General features: G+C 41.8%; 1 protein-coding gene across 7 annotated transcripts in view; it reads left to right on the plus strand.

The window, feature by feature from the left end:
- STARD13 (StAR related lipid transfer domain containing 13) overlaps window positions 1–18,714 on the plus strand; it is a 243,359-nt gene that overhangs the window by 217,428 nt on the left and 7,217 nt on the right. For all 7 annotated transcript variants that reach the window (XM_054627871.2, XM_077173795.1, XM_077173796.1 and 4 more), the window contains 7 exons: window positions 2,652–4,030; window positions 5,491–5,664; window positions 7,709–7,868; window positions 11,840–12,038; window positions 15,146–15,353; window positions 16,239–16,353; window positions 17,110–17,331. In XM_054627871.2, coding sequence (XP_054483846.2) covers window positions 2,652–4,030; window positions 5,491–5,664; window positions 7,709–7,868; window positions 11,840–12,038; window positions 15,146–15,353; window positions 16,239–16,353; window positions 17,110–17,331 — 2,457 coding nt within the window. The remainder of the gene's footprint in view (window positions 1–2,651; window positions 4,031–5,490; window positions 5,665–7,708; window positions 7,869–11,839; window positions 12,039–15,145; window positions 15,354–16,238; window positions 16,354–17,109; window positions 17,332–18,714) is intronic.

An 18,714-nucleotide genomic window follows, 5' to 3' on the forward strand; every position in this document is an offset into this window, starting at 1 on the left:
TTTGACAAGAACAGTGGGTCATTCAGGATGTTTGTGGCTTCCAGAATTTCTATTGATTTCATCAAAAGAAAAGCACAGTATGTCATAGGACTCACAGTGCAGCTGAATTTGTAGTGAGTCACCATGGCAGTATCTCAGCATCTAGATATTTCGTTTCATATTTGCCTGATTTTGCTTCTGATGAAACACAAGCATGTTTCTTTATCAATTAAAAAGAACCCAAAACTAAGCCTTCATTTAATTGAGCTGCAAATTTTGACATTGAAAAGCCTCTAAGTATTTTCTAAGTGATTCTTGGGCAGAATGTAATCCTGTCTTTTCTGTGGTTAGAGGCAAAACTTGTTTACTACCAATATCCATTTCTGTTCATCTCTGCTTTGTCAAAAAAAAAAAAAAAAAAACTCAAACAAACAAACAAAACAAAACCACAAAAAAATGCCCCACAAAATAAAAACTCCACAAATTTTTGATTTAAAGTATATTTACCACTGAATTTATTTTTATTTCTGTCTTCTGCTCTCTTCTTGGTGTTATTTGCAATGTCTCTACCACTTTGGCTACTTTAATCGATTCCAGCTTGTAGAAAATACAGGCTAAATCCTGTCAGCTCATACAGTAATGTCAGTGCAGCTACAGGGATTTGTGTCAGCCAAGAATCTTCTTTAAGGTCCCTTTGGCATATTGCAATGTAGAACAAATTTTAAAAATATGTTTATCCTGCTGGCTGATGCCACCAACGCTTCAGCAGTGGTATGCTTTGTAGATATAATTACCACTGCTAAATATTTAAAAGTACGTACCCTTGTGGTTTTTAAAATATCCACTTTGTGGCACTACTAAGACCACACTAAATGGATTTGTAAGTTCCTGAGACTATGCAGTCCTTTGGTCCATATATGCATACAGCAAGCTGTGGAGTTAAAACAAAGGTAGAACTGTCTGATGTGCAATTTCTTTACTGCAGACAAAATGGCCAAAGCAGTATTAGCCTTTTCTAGCCCCTTCCCTCATATTTCACTAGGTGCTCAATTTTTCTCTTTAACAAGCCACAGAATGAGGATCTCTATTCATTTCTGTAAACTCACAGGAACACTGCACACCTCAATGTTAACAAAAAAAAGAGGAATGCCTAAACCCAAAATTTCACAGCTATATTTTATTTTATGGTTTGGACAGAATCTAAAACATCTGGCTGACTTGGAGTGATAAACTGGAAAAAGTTTATGGCATCAGTGAGACCTGGCATGCTACTGATCCCAATCTCTAGCTTTTGAGGTTTCATGTTATTTAAGGTTTTGGGTGCTCTTGTAAAATTTGGTTTACATTTTTCAATTAGACAGGCCAGTAAAGATCTAGTCAAAGATCAGAGATAACTTTACCATCAAAACTTCATATAAAAATACTTCTAATAATAGACTTTTCAAATGAGGATTTTTCCAGTCCCAAAATAGTCTTTCTGGTTTAGCACCTCATTTTAGTCTGACAGCCTGTCATATTTTACTGCCTTCATACTGCTTCCAAGAATGTGAAGAGCTGTTTGAATGTCATGTAGGTGAAGTTAGTTTGTTCTGCTTTAAAACAAATGCACAAGAATAATGCAGTATAAGTCCAGTTCAAAGTCAGGAAAAGGGTACTCATTAGCAACCATGGGCTTCATGCTGAAGATGTATCTTTTTTGTTTGAGCAAACGGATGAGAAAAATGTCATAGGGTGAAGGTTTTTATCTAAATTCTTTTTCAAGGCACACGTTTTCTGCATTGCAGAGTAGCTCCTGGAGCTACCTAAACATAATGAGACCAGAAAGGGCTGTGGGGTGCTGCTGCCTTGGAAGAGGTTGAAGGAAGCCAGAGACAGTGGGGCAGGCTGCAGGTCATCAAGTTTGGGGTCTCTCTACTGATGACAGCAGTGAAGACAGTGGTTTCCCACTGTAGGACAGTGGTTTCCCACCTCAGCTGCAGATGCTGCCCCATTCCAGCCTGAGCCTGGCTGCTCCTCCTGCCCACACCTCCATGGCTGCCTTCTCTGCTTTCCTTTGCCTGCACTCAGACACACCCTAAGCAATACTGCCAAATATTTTTTATTGTTTTTTAAGCATCATGATTATTTATCTGTCGTTATAGTCCTGAAACATAAATCTTGTTAGATGCATCTGGCCCATGAAGTTTATAGATGTTTATTTAGTTCTCACTGCAAACCTACGTGCAGCACCAGATATTTGCTGTCTTGGATTTTTAAATAGCTCACATTGCTGTAGTACGCAGCCACTTCCCTGTCTTTACCATGTGTATCTTAACACCATCCCTGCAAATCAGGATTCTTTTACTTTGGCCTTTCAAAATGTTTTTTTTCTAAACAGTCACTGTGAGCATCAGCCCTACACAACTCAGTGCACAGGCAGTCCATGGAAGCCAAGAGGTATCAGTGGGACTCCTAACATGGAGCAGGCTTTTATTCCTTTTTTGATAAGATATTTGCAGTCTTTACAACTGAATGAAAGAGGGTGTTATGAAAGGACTGATGACCAGCCTTCCATAAACCTGGCTCAGAGAGACTTTGTTGCCTGTTGCTCACCTGGAGCAGCCCAATCTCATTAATTCGAATATCAAGTTAAAGCACACAATTTTAACATGTGCCACTTGCTTTTTTTCCAGAGTGAAGATTCAGATGAAGAAGATCTCTGTGCTATCAGTAATAAATGGACTTTCCAAAGAACCAGCAAACGATGGTCTCGGGTGGACGACATTGACGCTCTGCTTCACCGGTCTGACAGACATGGCTCTTCTGGGGACATTAAAATGAAAAACACGACAAGCAGTGAGAGCGTCCTTACAGATCTGAGCGAGCCTGAGCTCTCATCGATTCACAGCGAGAGCAGTGGGGGCAGTGACAGCAGGAGCCAGTCTGGCACCACCAGTGCTGCCAGGGAGGCCTGTGACTGCTCTGCCCATCACGATGTGGAGAGCACCCTGCTGCAGGACTCCGCTGCAATAAACACCGCCCCATTCCCCAAGGACGGCCTGAAGAATGAAAATCCAACACGAGCCAGAGCAAAAACCTTTCTAAAACGCATGGAGACGCTGAAAGCAAAAGCCGTGCATGGAAAGCTAAAAGGCTCGGGAAGAACAGGTCCTTTAGAGATCAGTGGACCAGTTCTCCAGTTTGAGCCAAAATCCTTGAAAGACATGCACTGTGTACAGATAGTCAATGGCGATCTCCAGAATTTGGGGCAAGATTCAGTCAAAAGAGGGCTTCCCTCTTCTGCCAAATCCAGCAGTGACAGCAGCCAGTCCGAAAACAGCAGCAGTGGGGTGAGCACGCCGTGTTTGAAGGAACGCAAATGCCATGAAGCAAACAAGAGAGGTGGGATGTACCTGGAGGACCTGGATGTTCTGGCAGGAACAGCCTTACGGCAAGTGGTGGACCAAAACCGCAAAAACGAATTTCATTCCCAAGAGAACTTGGTTGTGCACATTCCCAAGGATCACAAACCAGGGACCTTCCCAAAGGCACTTTCCATTGAAAGCCTCTCACCTACAGACAACAGTAACAGTGTAAACTGGAGGACAGGCAGCATCTCTTTGGGAAAGCAGAACTGCTCTACTCCAAAGGAATCTGGCCTGATGGCTTGCTGTCCTAAAGAGAGCAGAATTAGTATTTATGACAATGTACCAGGTTCCCACTTGTATGCTAGTACTGGGGACCTCCTGGACATAGAGAAGGATGTCCTTTTTCCTCAGTTAGATGACATTTTGCAACATGTCAATGGACTGCAGGAGGTGGTAGATGGCTGGTCAAAGAAGGTGTTGCCAGGTCTGCCGGTTGGTGACGTGTCAGTCAGGGAATCCCCATCATTGCCTTTCCAGTCGCCTACACAGATCACTCTTGATTTTGAAGGAAACTCTGTGTCTGATGGCCGGACCACCCCGAGCGACATGGACAGAGATGGAACATCCCTGAATGAATCTGAAGCGACTGGTGTTAGGGACAGGAGGGACTCTGGGGTGGGAGCATCGCTCACAAGGCCAAGCAGGTAAGTAGCAAAATTTTGTATACAAATCCACAGACTGTGAAATACAATATAAGGAAGCAGAGGTTCTCAGCTTGGGAGTCAGAAGGCCCAGGGTACCATTACAGTAGTGTTCATCCTGTATGGAGATGGGGACTTCCTAGGGAACGGTGCGATTTTCCGGGAAAGGACATCCTGCTGTGGAGATTTTTACATGGAATCAATGCAGAATTGGTTTAATAGAGCAAACTAAGGCATTTTTTTGTCCCTTGATCCATTGATTACATATACCCTGTATATGTTGTAGGATGCATTTTTAATTTGGCTTCTAAGTTATGCACCCAAGTCTTTATGAATCTGTAGCTTTATGCACTTTTTTAATGCACTGATCTGCTTTAAAAATGTGCACCTTTGTGCTCAAAGAGAACCTCCCTATGCTGCCCCAGCCCCTTACATGGGTGGGATAAAATGATGGTGAATGAGTGACTTCTTAATAAAGTGAAAGTGGAATTCTGTTGATAGTTTACAGACATGTTTTAAGTCAGAGTGATGAGCTCCTGTTGAGCCAAGTACCAATGGTCCTGGGCAAAAGCTTTTGTGGGTCTAAACTGTTGCATGTTGGGTGGCTTTGAAAGTGCCAAAGCAGGGAGAACATACCTAGTATTTTCTGATACTGGTATTTCTGATAATACTGGTATTTTCTGATCTGCTGTCAGTCTTGTCACACCCTCACAGAGGACTCTGCCATGCCATGGTTTACTGCTGCCTGTGCTTGCTCACCACCACCACAAAAGTGAAAGTGGACTGGAGGAAACTATTGAGTAAATGAGCAGTGACAAAGTTTTTAGGATTTGAGTCAGAACTTACATTTAGTGAAATAAGAAAATAAAATTAGGTGGTTTTTTCTGATAAATCTAGTATACAGAGAAAGTGCATTGGAGTAAAAAGATGCGAATAGTTCAATAGCTTGGTGGTTTTAGCTCTAGCTAAGGAGACACAGAGTTTAATCCTTTTTCAAAAAAGTCCTTCAGCATTTAATAACAGAGCTGTTTGTAGAACCTCATCTCCAAATACCTCAGTGGTCAGGTCAGTCCTCTGGGAGATGAGGGACTAGGCATCAAACACCAGTTCTGAGTCAGGCAAAGAAAATTTGTCTCTGAATCTCCCACATCCTGTTGGAAGTGTGTGGGCTAAAGACCATAGCAGGCAGCACTGCTTCCCCAAGTATATGGACAGGACCCACACCTACTTGAGATTCTAATGTTAAAACAACAAAACTTGGGCATTTCTGAAATTAAAAGAGATTGACTAAATTGTTGCATTTATCTCCAAGGTAAATTTTCTTTCTTTTCACACCACAAGCCATCATGTATGTGTGTGTTTATGTATGTTTTATACATTGCCCAGCCCTATCTCACAGTACACCATCTTTTCTGCCCAACCAAAGCAGTTCTCTGACTTTTCTATCATTTCTTTTGCTAAAGGCAATTACGATGGCAGAGTTTCCAAATCTCTCATCGCCTGAGCCGCTCCATTGCATCACTTCACATCAGCAACCAGTCAGCAGCCCAGCTGAATCTACTGCAAAAATTCTCTCTGCTTCGTCTCACTGCCATCATGGAAAAGTACTCCATGTCAAACAAACATGGCTGGACCTGGTGAGTACCACTGCTAACTGGAAGGAGACTTTTTAGAAGAAAATAGCTTCTCCTGATTCTGTTATTCTGTCGGTAAATAAATGGAATTAGAAGGAACCAATGACTTCAAGTGTGGGATTTGAAACTGTCCCTTTTAATCCATTGCTGCCTCGTGGCTTGTTGGCAAAGTGAGAAATAGATCCTGGAAATCTGGCGTCATTCCTGTGCTTTAACAGAGAGACAACCCTGGCCTTTTGAACAATGCTACAGTTCCAGAAAAATAAACAGGAATAGGAGAGAGTGACTATAAAGTAGGAAAGTTTACAGTAAGTCCTACCCAGTATTCATTTGGTGATTCAAAAAGAAACAGCTGCTGCTTCATGTGTTTGATATTGCTTTGTTTGTGCTTTAAAAGAAGGGTTAGAATAGTTATGGGGCTTTTGTCTAGAAATCAAGGATGCAGGCTTTGGCCTAGGCCTCGACCTGTATTAGAGGGAGCTGGCAGCCCTGGCAGCTGTGACAGCTACCTGGTCACTCAGGCAGAGGAGGGAAGCACACATGGATGTGAATGCTCACTATGTGGCTCCTTCTCTACAGAAACCTGCATGTTTTGTGGTACACAAACCCTGGTGGGCCCCCCAGATTGAGGTACACCAGAAATGGAAATGGGCATGGATAAGAGTTTGAAAGTATCTGAGAAATAACCAAAACAATGACAGAATCTTTCCCTAATACACTGAGGCACCCAGTCCAGATACAGTATGACTTGATATTTATATTGTGATTTTCATGCTGAAAGGACCTCCCCAAAATCCCACTAAATTCATCTGTGAGCTACGTTAAGTCAAGTTTTCCCTTAGAAATGGAAAAAATAGATACAATTGATACATGTGAGATTCACCTCACTGACATCAGTCATTAGGAAAAGTTAAAAGAGTAATCTGTTATAAATCTAATCTCAAAAAGTCAGGTTGGCTGTTTGTGGTCAGAGGAAAGAGACAGGCAACCCCAAAGCAGCCCATTATATCCAAGGCTGAGGTTTGGATCACCTTCCAGAGGTGTCTCTCTCTAGAGTGGGTATAGAGGTAGCCCAGACAGCTGATTCTTTCTAAATCTCTGTAAGATAACTAAATTCAGTAAAATTAATCCCCATTTCACTGCTCTCCTTTGGAGCATTCCCTGTGGCTAGCTGGCATCTGCACTGAAACTAATCTCACCTTACCCAACTTCAATTAAGCAGACTAGAATACAGCAAATTCTAGGAGCTACTGTTTGTACAAGATTTTCATCCTGAAAGATATTTCTTCAGTTTTTATAATCAGTCTCTAAGGATTTTTAAGAGAGGCACTGTAAATAGCTGTAGAGTTACGCACTGTACTTCTTCAGTAGGTAATTTAAAATGAGTTTTTACTTCTTCCCACACAGATGACACAACTCTTAGTCACATTCAGGTCATATTCTTTTTTTTTTTTTAATTCCATGGCAGTCATGACTCCCAAAAAGGGAATCCAGTTGGTTCTTGTTTTCATCACAATTTTTTGAAGAAAGCAAGCTCACCAGCTTTCACTTAAGTTACTTAACTAGAATAAATCATATAACCCAAGGGAGGAATCTGACACATAGGGATTTCCCACCATCATTTCTTATTGTAAAATTTTATCAATAGAAATACTAAATCATGTAACTGGTAGAAGATCAAAGATCATCAGCATGTTAGAACCTCCTTTTCCCTCAGATACCCTCTCCACTCCGGTTTGCTCTGCCATTCTTGTGAGTCCCTAAAAGATGCTTTAAACCTTGTTGGCTTCAGCTGGATGACACCTGTGTAGTAAGAGGTTCTTGTTAAAGCTGATTGTTATGCTATACCTTAGAGGCCATCCACTTATAGACATTAAGAAATTAATCAATTATGAAAATTGTCAAGTGTCTGTGTATTGTGCATTAAATATTATTTCACCATCTTTATTTAAAAAGGCCCCGGTTACCAATTTCTGTCAGTAGTGTTATTCAGAAGGTGTGTAAATACTCTGATTTTTTCATGCAGCCTGTTCATGTTAATTTTCAGGTCTGTGCCAAAGTTCATGAAGAGGATGAAAGTCCCTGACTACAAGGACAAGAATGTCTTTGGTGTGCCCCTGATAGTTCACGTCCAGAGAACAGGTCAGCCTCTTCCCCAGAGCATACAGCAAGCCCTGCGCTACCTACGGAGCAACTGTCTAGACCAGGTAGGAGCTTGACTCCATGGACTTGTTCTTTTTTTCTGAAAAGCCACTTTAAGCAAGCAACAGTCAGCATTTTTGTGCCAGGATTATTTGAAGATTATTATCTCTCATGTTTGGCCTCAATCTCCTCTGGTGATTTGATAGCTGGTGCCAAAACTAAAAGTTTTCCATTGTGAGATTTGTATCCAGCTAATCTGTTGAAATTTTGTAGCTGTAACAGTCCTGCTGATTTGTATACCACAATCTACTTCAAAGAACATTTTGAGATCTTCATATATATTGAATGAAACCTGGAAAGGGATCAGGACTCCCCACTTCTACATAAATCTGTACTGCTTATGCTTGACTGTTGCCATTGAGGGTTAACTGCATTCACCATTTCACAAGATATGGTACAAAAGGTTTTATTTACTTAGCAAAGACAGAAAAGTCCAAGAATAGAGAGCAAACTCAGCAAAATATTCCCAAGTATTCTGTTGACAGAGTCAGATATATCCAGATAGTTAGGTCAGCAGGGGTTCAATGCCAAAGCCATTATGGTATGTTGCCTTTTATAGTGTTCTTAGCTACAACAAGCCAGCTGGGAGACCCTCATGCTCAAAGTATTTCAGATTTTTTTTTATTCCCTTTAGCTACAGAGGGACATACTAATCATATTTTTACTGTTCTTCCCCTAAGGATGAGGATGTATATTTTTATGAACATAGGACTGGGAGAAACCCCCTGGCTGTTTATGTTCAGTCCTCTACTGTTACTGACCTCCTGTGATATGACCTCTTTCATAACTGCCTTTAGATAGTTGTAAGTTCGAAAGGAGCAACCAGCACTTTGCTCTGCAGACTCTGCTGCTTTCTGAGCACATGAAAAGGGTGGAATTAGTCTGTTTTGAATCTTCACATTTTCTAATCACCATTCTGTTTGCTGTTCAGGATTTTTGTTGGGTGACAGTCTCTTCCCCAAAACTGAAATCTGAAAATTAAAGGCGTTCCAGTAAATCACAACCGTTTTCCTTTGCAGCCAGTGGGAAAGACAGAGGTCCTTCCTGTCAGTTCTCTCTGTAAAGGGATCCTGTAGTGGTCAGACCTTGACATCTAACTCACAGTGTTAAAGTGAGCTGAGTTCTGCCAGCCATATGTAGTGCGGGAGCTGAGGGGTGGGATGAACAGCTTGTCAGAAATTTATTAAGAGGATGAAAGGGAAAGATGCATGGAGACAAGTAGAAGTGATATATTCAGGAGCTAACATGCCTGGTTGCCACAGTGCTCATCTGGGTTTGTGTTCTAAGCTGTGTAAAACCTGTAGAAAGCCAGTGTAGGAAGAAAAGTGATGCAGCAAGCCTGGAATTAGTGATGAGATTGGAGGAGGAGACGCCCAAATAAGAGGAACAGGAGATGTACGGATAGGGATGGGCTTGTCAGCTAAGAAGCAGAGCCAGAGGAAGAAAGAGAAGAGAGAGGATTAAGTGGGGAGAATGTAAAAGGGAGTACAAAGGAGAAAGAAAAAGCTCTTGAGAGACTTGAGGCAATTAAAAGATGTTGGAAGCCTCAGACAACTGTCTGCTCCATTTGTGTTTACAGGCTGGGAAGCATCAGAGCTCTGTGAATGTCAGTTCAGCTGTGGTTTCTTCTTAGAGTAAAATTGGGAAAGTACTGATTAAAAAAAAAAGGAGGAGAACTACAAATCTGTGTCCTTTAAAATATCTTTTCACCAAAAACCTTTCTAGGCAAAAACATTCCAGGCAGTTCAGCTCCTCTGCTTTACAGTTACTCCCTTTGTTCCCATTTAATTCAAAGTCTGCTAATGCCCGGACAGAGACCTGGGTAACCTCAGCATCTTGCTTATGTGTCTCTCCTGTGCACTGCAGAAGGTGGGCTAGAGTTCAGAACAGGTGTCAGAGCTTCTACTGCACACTCTTGGTAAAGTTGTGGTTGCTCTAAACCATTGCAAGGTCTGGCTCCTGCCATGAAATCCCTAAACTGGAATGAGGATCCCCATACTTACTTTTAGGATATGTAATTCAGTTTCACCTTGTGAAAGAGAAACTGCTTTGCCTTTTCCAACTGCATCTTTATTTCTGTCATGCATCATATGGCTGCTTATGGGGAAGATGATCCACGCAGCATGAGGATAGTAAAGAGATCGGGGCAGACTAACCTCTGAATTTTTAGTCCCTTTTTATTTACAGAACAAGTCTGTAATAATGCATAACAAAGCCTAAAACATCTTTTTCTATTGAGCGAAGAACTATTTTGATTAATTATTAATTTTTTCCATTAATAAAAAAAAAGGAAATTGGAGTTCGGGTAAATGTCTTAAAACAGAGATCAAGAGCAGTAGAATGATGTGCAGCTGGAGATTGCATGGGTGAGATTTGACATTGGACCTCTCAAATCAGACTTATCTAGAAGTTTTTACTGGTTGTTTATACTAGCAGGAGCACTTTCCATCAAAAGGAGGGAACTGAGCCTGTGGTCTGACGTTTATCTACTGCAAGTCAAAACCTTATTTTTTGGACAGAATTAGCCAGTCCATCTTCTTCATTTTCAGCACACATTTCTAAGAGGAAAAGGCATTTAAAAAGAAGAAGAGAAAGGGAAAGGGAAAACCAGATGAAAAGAGCTGGATGTTCTTTCTTGTATGCTCTTGTCAGGAAGAAGAGCAGAGCTTCACTTGGGATCATAAATACAGAACACAGGGCAAACTCCAGTTCTCCACTTCCTGTACATAAATTTAGCTCTCAAGTGACACTAAATTAATCAGTAAGAAGACAGAGAAGAGCTGCCTCACAGCCAGTCTGGTGCAGCAGTTCCTCTCCATATAAGTAATTAAATAAATATAGCCCCTCACAGAGCTGTGATCTGTGTAATTAGTGTCATGAATGTGCAAGTTAACCAGGGTCCTAAATACCCTCCGGTGAGCATGGGAGGTGTTCTAGAGAGAGGAGGGTCCTCTGTGAACTCTGTGCTGCTTCTTGCTCAGAAGTAAGGGAAGAAGGCCAGAAGGCATTATTCCCTTACCTTTACTGTTTGTTGATGGACTGTGCCAATCACCAGCGAGACAGCAACCACAGAGGAAAAAGGGTCTATAATTCCCAACTGGAAATGGGCCTTTCCCATAGGTCTCTCTCAATGTTTCACCTTTTTCCCTGCAAAACTGAAGGGAAAACAGTGTTAACGCTTCCCAAATGAAACACTGTAAACTCACTTGGGAATAAATAATGTGGTTGAGGCCTAGGAATTCACCCCGGGGGGAATTCCGCAGGTGGAGAAGGACAAGAAAGGGCAGCCCTGCCTTGAAGGCATCATTTGAAGAATTACCACTTCCTTTCAAAATAGAAAGTAAACAGGATAAAAATGTATCTTAGTGACACTGCACAAGTAATCCCTCCGTGGCCTCCACTCTCGAACTGGACTTTTCAGTGAGATTTGGGAGAACTCTTGGAAGCAGAGAGCATGAAAGGGAAAAAATACATTTAATCTTGATTTTAAAGCTCTACTAGGAAGTACTAATCTTTTGTCACAGCATTTATTACTTAGCTAAGCATAATATTTTCCTGTTAGTCTTCAAAATATATACCCAAATAAATATGAGGGGCCAGATTCTCAGCTGGAGTAAATCAACAGTCAGTGACCCAAGCCAAGCAAGCCAGGCTGATTTATATCACCAGAGCATCTTGCTTAAACTTCTCAGGCAGCAGAGAAACCACAAGGCACTCTGAACTGTCTCTCTAGAATGGGACAGAGAGCAGCAGCATTATTAACCCCTGCAATCCTGCTGTGGGGGCCTGTGCTTGCCTGTGAGACTTGTAGGACCATCAATTGCATCTGTACATTTTCCTCCTCCTTGCCTAGAGTGAAATAAGCAACCCAAGCTTTGGTCATGATCCAAGTCCCCACATATAAATGTATATAGCATATATATATTCTTCAAGTGCCACTTTCCCCTTTACCCTAGTCAATGTGGTACGTTTTTAGGTGGGTCTGTTTCGGAAATCTGGAGTGAAATCCCGAATCCAGGCCCTGCGCCAGATGAACGAGAGCTCCCCAGAAAACGTCAGCTATGAGGACCAGTCAGCATATGATGTGGCTGACATGGTCAAGCAATTCTTCAGGGACTTGCCAGAACCCCTCCTCACAAGTAAACTAGGAGAGACTTTTCTGCACATCTATCAATGTAAGTTGATATTTCTACATATTTCTCTTATTATAAATAATTAGAAATTGTTATATAGTAATATACTGTAAATATTTTTGGCATGTTAACACTGGATAGGTTTCTTTCTGCTAGGCTTTGAGATATAAAAAACCCCTCTGCCCTCAAAATCTTTCACTAACAGGTCTTTAGTACCACCTAAATATTTCAGTGTCAAATTTAATGGAAAGACAATCTTCATACCAGCCTCACAGCCAGAAAGAAGACAGAAGAAAAGGCTGCTGGACACAAAGAGCATGAAGACTCATATTTTTGTCAGATTTCTTTAAACTGTGGGCCCATTTCATGCATTTATATGTCAATATAAATGAGCCTTCTGAGCATGGAGAAGTGGTATTTGACCATGAGAATATGTGTCTCTGTAGTCCTTTTCCTTGCTGTGGCTTCTGATTATTTGTTTTTTCATAATAGTCAATAAAATGTACATGCAAAAACAAGCTGCCTTCATGTAGATCATAAGCTCTATGTAAAGAACTCAGAGAAAGAAAGAAACCAGGGGATTTCTTCTTTTCTTTCCAGCATAAGCAATCTTCAGAAAAATCTGAGATGCATCAGAATAATGAAAGTCCCTGTGAATCAGGAAATGACTGTGTATCTTTTCTCCAGACTGAGGGAGAAATAAACAGTGAGGAAAACACTGAACAGCCAGAGGAATTAGATTTTTTTTCCTGACAGTGTCCATTATGAGGACCAGTCAGCCAGCACTCTGGCAGATGCAGCCAGCCTAAGCCAAATAATTGGAAGCACTAAAGAGAAGTGTGTCTAGTCTTTTCACTTGCAGACGTTTCAGCTGCCAAAACAATAGAAAGCCATTTTAAAACACTGTGTAATCCCAGTGCTTAAGAATCTCAGATACTTCCGTTGCTTCCCTTTACTGTAAAAATCTGTCTGTGGCATGCAGTCACTAATGAATTTACCACCACAGTGTCTGCAGCTGGTAGAGAACGCTGGATTCTGCATGTGAAAGACAGCACTGCAAATCAATTCAGTGGGTTTGGCTGTACGTGATGTCTTGGGACACAAGTTAACTGCAAGAGTTGGTGCCCAGCCCTGGACCATCATTTCCCCTTCTCCTTTCCTGCTCACAAGTTGTCTGCCTGCACACACATTAATAAGCTTGTTCAGAAAAGCAACAGGAATTCTGGCTGCTAATAAAATGGCAGTCACAATCATTTCCATGGGGAGGTGGCCAATGAGAAGATTATCCACTGCAAGGACATGTTCTGCATGTCCTTGGAAACAAATCACCTCCAAACTACTGCTTAATGAAAACTGGGGATGTCTCTTTGCACAGAAGAGACTGCAAGTAAATTACCCCCTTGCTACAGGAAGAGAGAGATGGCAGATCCCAGTGGCATCAGCATAAGCAGGTCTGTAGCCAGAGGGCTCCCCTTTTCCAAGACATGAGGCTGAATGGAGAAACATTGATACCAGCCAACAAAAAATATAAAAAGAGGCATGGGCTGACTCTGTAATGCCTGTGTGGTGCTTCAGCAGGAAATCTGAAGAACTTCTCTTTCAGAGAGAAGGGGAAAAGATGAGTTAGATGAGTTAAGATTGCTAAAATGCACTAGGAGTTAAAGGTTTTCAGAAAGACTTGAGGATGAGTCTCTTTAAACCAAGGTAGGAACAAGAAAAAAGGGCTCTGTAGGCATCAGAAAATAGTGTTGGAATTAAGAATGAGTAGCAAGGATTTTTTTTTTCCATATGACCAACAACAAATATATTTTTCTGTTTCAGACAGTACTGACAAAATTCCTTTCACAGAAACAAAAATGTTGAAAATTTCTGGGATACCAGTTGTATTTCGTAACATCTGCAATTAAACTAATCTGTAGCTGAGGCTTTTTCTTGCCCTTTGTTCTGTTTAACAAATTGTTAATGTAAAGTTAGGAAGGATTCTCCTCTCCTAGTGTATTGGCAGGAGATTTCTGATTTTCTGGGACTCACTGAAGATATTTTTCATATATCCAAGACCTTTTTCATATATCCAGAATGGCTGGAATTGCTGTAACACATAGGATTTGGGATGAGATTATTAGCATAGTAGTCTATATGGCATACCATTGATGAAACTTTCTCCATTTTCCTAAAACTCCCAGTTGTTTAATGTTTACCTGTGACTTGAAGCACTGGCTGGTCTTCTGTTTCATGTACCAGACCCATCAGAGCAACAATAAAGGGGAGGGAGGGATTACCAGAAAATGTCATGGGAAGAAAAGACACATGGCATGGATTTAGCAAAGGCTCCCCTGACTTCTCAGAAAAACCTGGCCTTGCTGCTTTCAGAAACTTTAGAAGTATTGAGCTGTGTTCATTTTGTCTTTCATGTCTGAAAGCTTTTAAAATAAAGTGCTTGTACAAGGCTAGCAGTCAAATCTTAAAAGCTGGCTGTTCCCTCTACTGTAAATCTGCTTTTGTTCTTCTTCCACTTGATTATAGAGAGTATGTAATACCCAGAGGAGGACTTGAAGTCCAAACTGAGAGAACTTATGGTAGTTTTAGAAATGAATCTGTCTGAGGTGCTATTTAAGCATTTCCACTACTTCTTCCATTAAACTCTTCTACGGTTTAGGACACAAATCTGAGTGTTCCCAAAGCTTCCCTAAGACTTAAACTTCTGTCTTGCCAGGGGACAAAGAAAACCTGAAAAATACCATTTAAAGCTGTAAGTACTGAGTACTCTTCTCCCTTCATAAACTTCAAATGAAGCCCAGTGTGTTTCTTGGGAGCAGCCCTTCAGACAGAGACATGCCAAACACTGGCCAGGGAAGCTGTGCTTTGTGGAGGAGCAGAAGGAGGAGCAGATCAGGACCAGCTGATCTGTTCCCCTTGGTCTTCTGTCATCTGCCTCTTCACAAAGCCATCGCTAAGGTCAGGAAAGACCTCTGTGAGTCAAGCACCAACCTAACACTGCCAGGCCCACCACTGAAACGCGTCCCTGAGCACCACCTCTGCGCAGGGTTTGAGCACTTGAGGGGACTGTGAATGTCTGTGGTAGCTTTATCTCTCTGGCTCCTCCCCTGATCTGACAACTGACCCCCTGGCCGTCCCTTGCTCCCTGGCAGATGTCCCCAAGGAGCAGCGGCTGCAGGCGGTGCAGGCGGCCATCATGCTCATGGCCGATGAGAACAGGGAGGTTCTGCAGACCCTGCTCTGCTTCCTCAGCGACGTCACCTCCGTGGAGGAAAATCAGATGACCCCCATGAACATCGCTGTTTGTCTGGCCCCTTCCCTTTTCCATCTCAATATAGTGAAGAAAGAAAGCTCTCCGAGGTATGTTTCTTCTCAGCATTATAAATAGTCACATCCTGAATACAGAGTGATACTTTCAGTGGTACGCAGGAAAAATTTTCCAAGCCATCTGCTTTCCAGCACACATTAAACAGGGCATGGCTTCAGTAAGAGGGGAAAACCCCTGCTGCAGAGCCAGAAGCACACTTGTTTTCACAAGCCCAGAAGGCATTCCAGGTTGTCTGTTGTGAACATGCAGTGCCTGCTTTCCATGTGGAATTTTCAATGGGGCACTAGTGAGTTTTGCATGAGTAATGTTGACTTCTGTAAAGGAAAAGGGGTTGATTTTGCTCTGGTTGAAGTCAAAGATTAACCATGTTTTAAAGGATTTTGATATATAGATTTTCAATGAGTGGTTTTTTTCACTTTCAATTTACTGTCTACATTCTGCCATTCAGGAAACAGGGTTTATTTCAGGCCACATTAAAATTGTAACATGGTGAGTGTAGACTAAACAGGGCATAGCCAGGCTAAACATTAGTGGTCCCTCTTGACTTTTTTCCCTCCCATCTGGTTCAGAATACACTGAGATTCTTGGTCAAGTACATGTATAACTCGTGTCTGAACAAGGGCTTTAAGAAGTAACAATGTAAACCACTTTACATCAAGTCTGTTAAAAATCCATTTCAAAATGTACAACACATCATGCAGGATATGCATAACCTTTCCTGCTTTTACCTTTGGCTGAGCAATATTTGAGGTAAACATTTTTCCTTTAAAAAAGGCCCAACAGTTTGAGCAGTCTTGTTGATAAATAGAAACTAAAGATAGGGGTTTTTTCTCTCTGATGTTGGGAGCATCCTGCTGGTTTTGCTTTCATATTAAAAATATTCAGCTCTTTACCTGAGATACTGAATTCAATTACAGAGTAATACAGAAAAAATATGCAACAGGGAAGCCAGATCAGAAGGACCTCAGTGAAAACCTGGCAGCTACTCAGGGACTTGCTCACATGATAATGGAATGCAACAAACTTTTTGAGGTGAGTGAGAGACTCAAACAGCATTATTCATGGCCACATAATGCAGCACCCTTTGAAGTATTTATGTTTACGCTTATATTTTCTGTCTTGTGTTAGCTCAGAGATTGGTGCCTCACTTATTTGTAAACTTGCTTCATCCAAAGTTTATTTATCTCATTTCTTTATGGCAGTTCCCTTTTATTATTCAAAAGATGCAGGGTAATTATGCTGTGACAGTTTTCAACCCAAACCAGTGGATTAGAAAATTTTAGCCTAATTCAAATCAAAATCTGCTAGTGTAAAATTTTATTACAATGCTTTTAAGGCCTCAATTAAAACTTATTCCTCTTAAAAATAATTGCCTTTACACTTTATTTCTGTGTGTCATACAATAAAGTAAAAATCACACAGAGACCTGCAGTCATTCCTGCACCTACTTACACTGCAGCTGGAGGAGAGCAAATGCTCGTATCTTCTTTGCCCAGAAGCACAAGGCAGTATTTGTGAGGGCTAAAGGAGTAACAGTGGGGTATTGACATCCAGTTGATCAGTCTAACACGGTTCTGCATGAGTAGTGCTGTTCAGAGCCATGGGCTGTTTCATTAGACTACTTTGATGTTTCATCTTGCATAAGACAGAAATTGGTGTGCATTTTGCAGATACTAGGCTGGAACAATTGTGTGAATGGTGAATGGTCCATCAGCCTAGAAACATATTGTCTTAAGGAAAAGTTCTCAGTAGATCTTCCCTGTGTTTTCCATCCCTTCTGTGGCACAGGTCCCACATGAGATGATCACCCAATCCCGAAACTCCTATGTTGATGCAGAAGTGCATTCTCCTACCCTGGATGAGCTTGGTAAACAAGTGGATGAGGAAGGAGGGAACTATCAGGTGTACCTAGAAAATCTCATGCAAAATCTCCAGAAAGAAGCAAAAGAGAAATTCAAAGGATGGGTCACATGTTCCAGTGTAGAGAACACAGAACTTGCCTACAAAAAGGTAATTTGGGGAGACGTGAAAGAAGCAGTAAAGAAACCAAAGCAAAATGCAGCTCAGCTATGGGCCACCCTGGCATGTTGTATGGCAAAACTCACACCCTTCTTTCTGGCAAGGCACTCTTTTATTATTATTTTTAAAAAGATCGCTGAAAGCAGTTAAAATGTAATGTAATAGTGTTTCAAGTATGAGATTCCAGAAAAAGGCACAGAAAGTAAGCTGGGGTCTTCAAAATAGATCAAGTGACACAGCAAACAACACAATCAGAGAGTGAGCCGAGATGTTAAAGAACAGAATACATTACCTGGGCACGCTCTTTGACTGGGGGACATGAAAAGTTTCCGACCAGTTCTTGATGTTTTCTAGCAGTTTGGAGAGCACAGCTAGAACATAGGTAATTATAAAACTTCTTCAGGCTCTCCTATGCTTTTTTAAGCAGGCCAGTTTTATCCCTGATCATTTTGTCCTTTTTTCATGTGGATTTTTGATACTGCAGCTTTTATTAAAATTTCTGAATTTGTTTTAGGCTCCATCACTTCTTCAGAGAAAGCCAGACCACTGCAGTGAGGCAGAGGGTGCTGCAGGGTCCCTGCAGAGAGTGGAGTTCAGGGCTGCTGGAAACTGAATAGCAAAGCAGAGGTCTCCAAACCAGCAGCAGCTAGCAAGAGGAAGGGATGGATTAGGGGTGGGTGACACTGATTAGGCAGGAGAAGAGCACTGGGAGGAATGTGAGATCTGGATGGTGAGGGGGCAGGAGGCAGCATTAGCCCAGCTTGGGAAAGTGCAACCCCTCTGTCAGGGCAAAGAAATTGCAGTAACTGGTTTGTAGCCAGCTTCTGTGAGTGACCTCTCCAGGGAGGGACTGTGGGAGGTTGGGAAGAGAGCACAGGTGGGAGCAGGATGTGGGAGATGAGAGAGAGGGAAGAGAGGCCTTTATAGCTGGTGGCCAAGGACCTGTGAGACTACAGAGGAGATTGGGAATCTGGGGCTCCAGGGCAGGAGAAATGGGGAACTGAAAGCTTTGGGGAGAAAGAATTACAAAAACATGCAATAATTTAAAGTTGGAGGTGAGGAAGGTGGGTTTCTGGGTAAACAATCCTCCCTGGGTCTATGGGAGGTACTAGAGGTTTCCTAAGTACTCACATTGGTATATGAGAACGGTAGGGTAGGGAAGGGTTAGAAAAGCAGGGCTTGCAGGATCCAATGATTACAGTTATGTTGTTTACTGCCTGAAATAGGACCCCTAAAACCATGCAGAAAAGCTGGATGTGTGCAATCTAGGATATTCACCTTGTGCATAGCCCAGCACTTTCTGCTCCCCTTACTGCAAGCTGTGGAGGTGTTCCAAGAAAAAGGATCTGTGAGCAAGAAAGAGTTAGCAAATAG

The sequence above is a fragment of the Agelaius phoeniceus genome, chromosome 2 (assembly GCF_051311805.1).
Source record: "Agelaius phoeniceus isolate bAgePho1 chromosome 2, bAgePho1.hap1, whole genome shotgun sequence".
Taxonomy (NCBI): Eukaryota; Metazoa; Chordata; class Aves; order Passeriformes; family Icteridae; genus Agelaius; species Agelaius phoeniceus.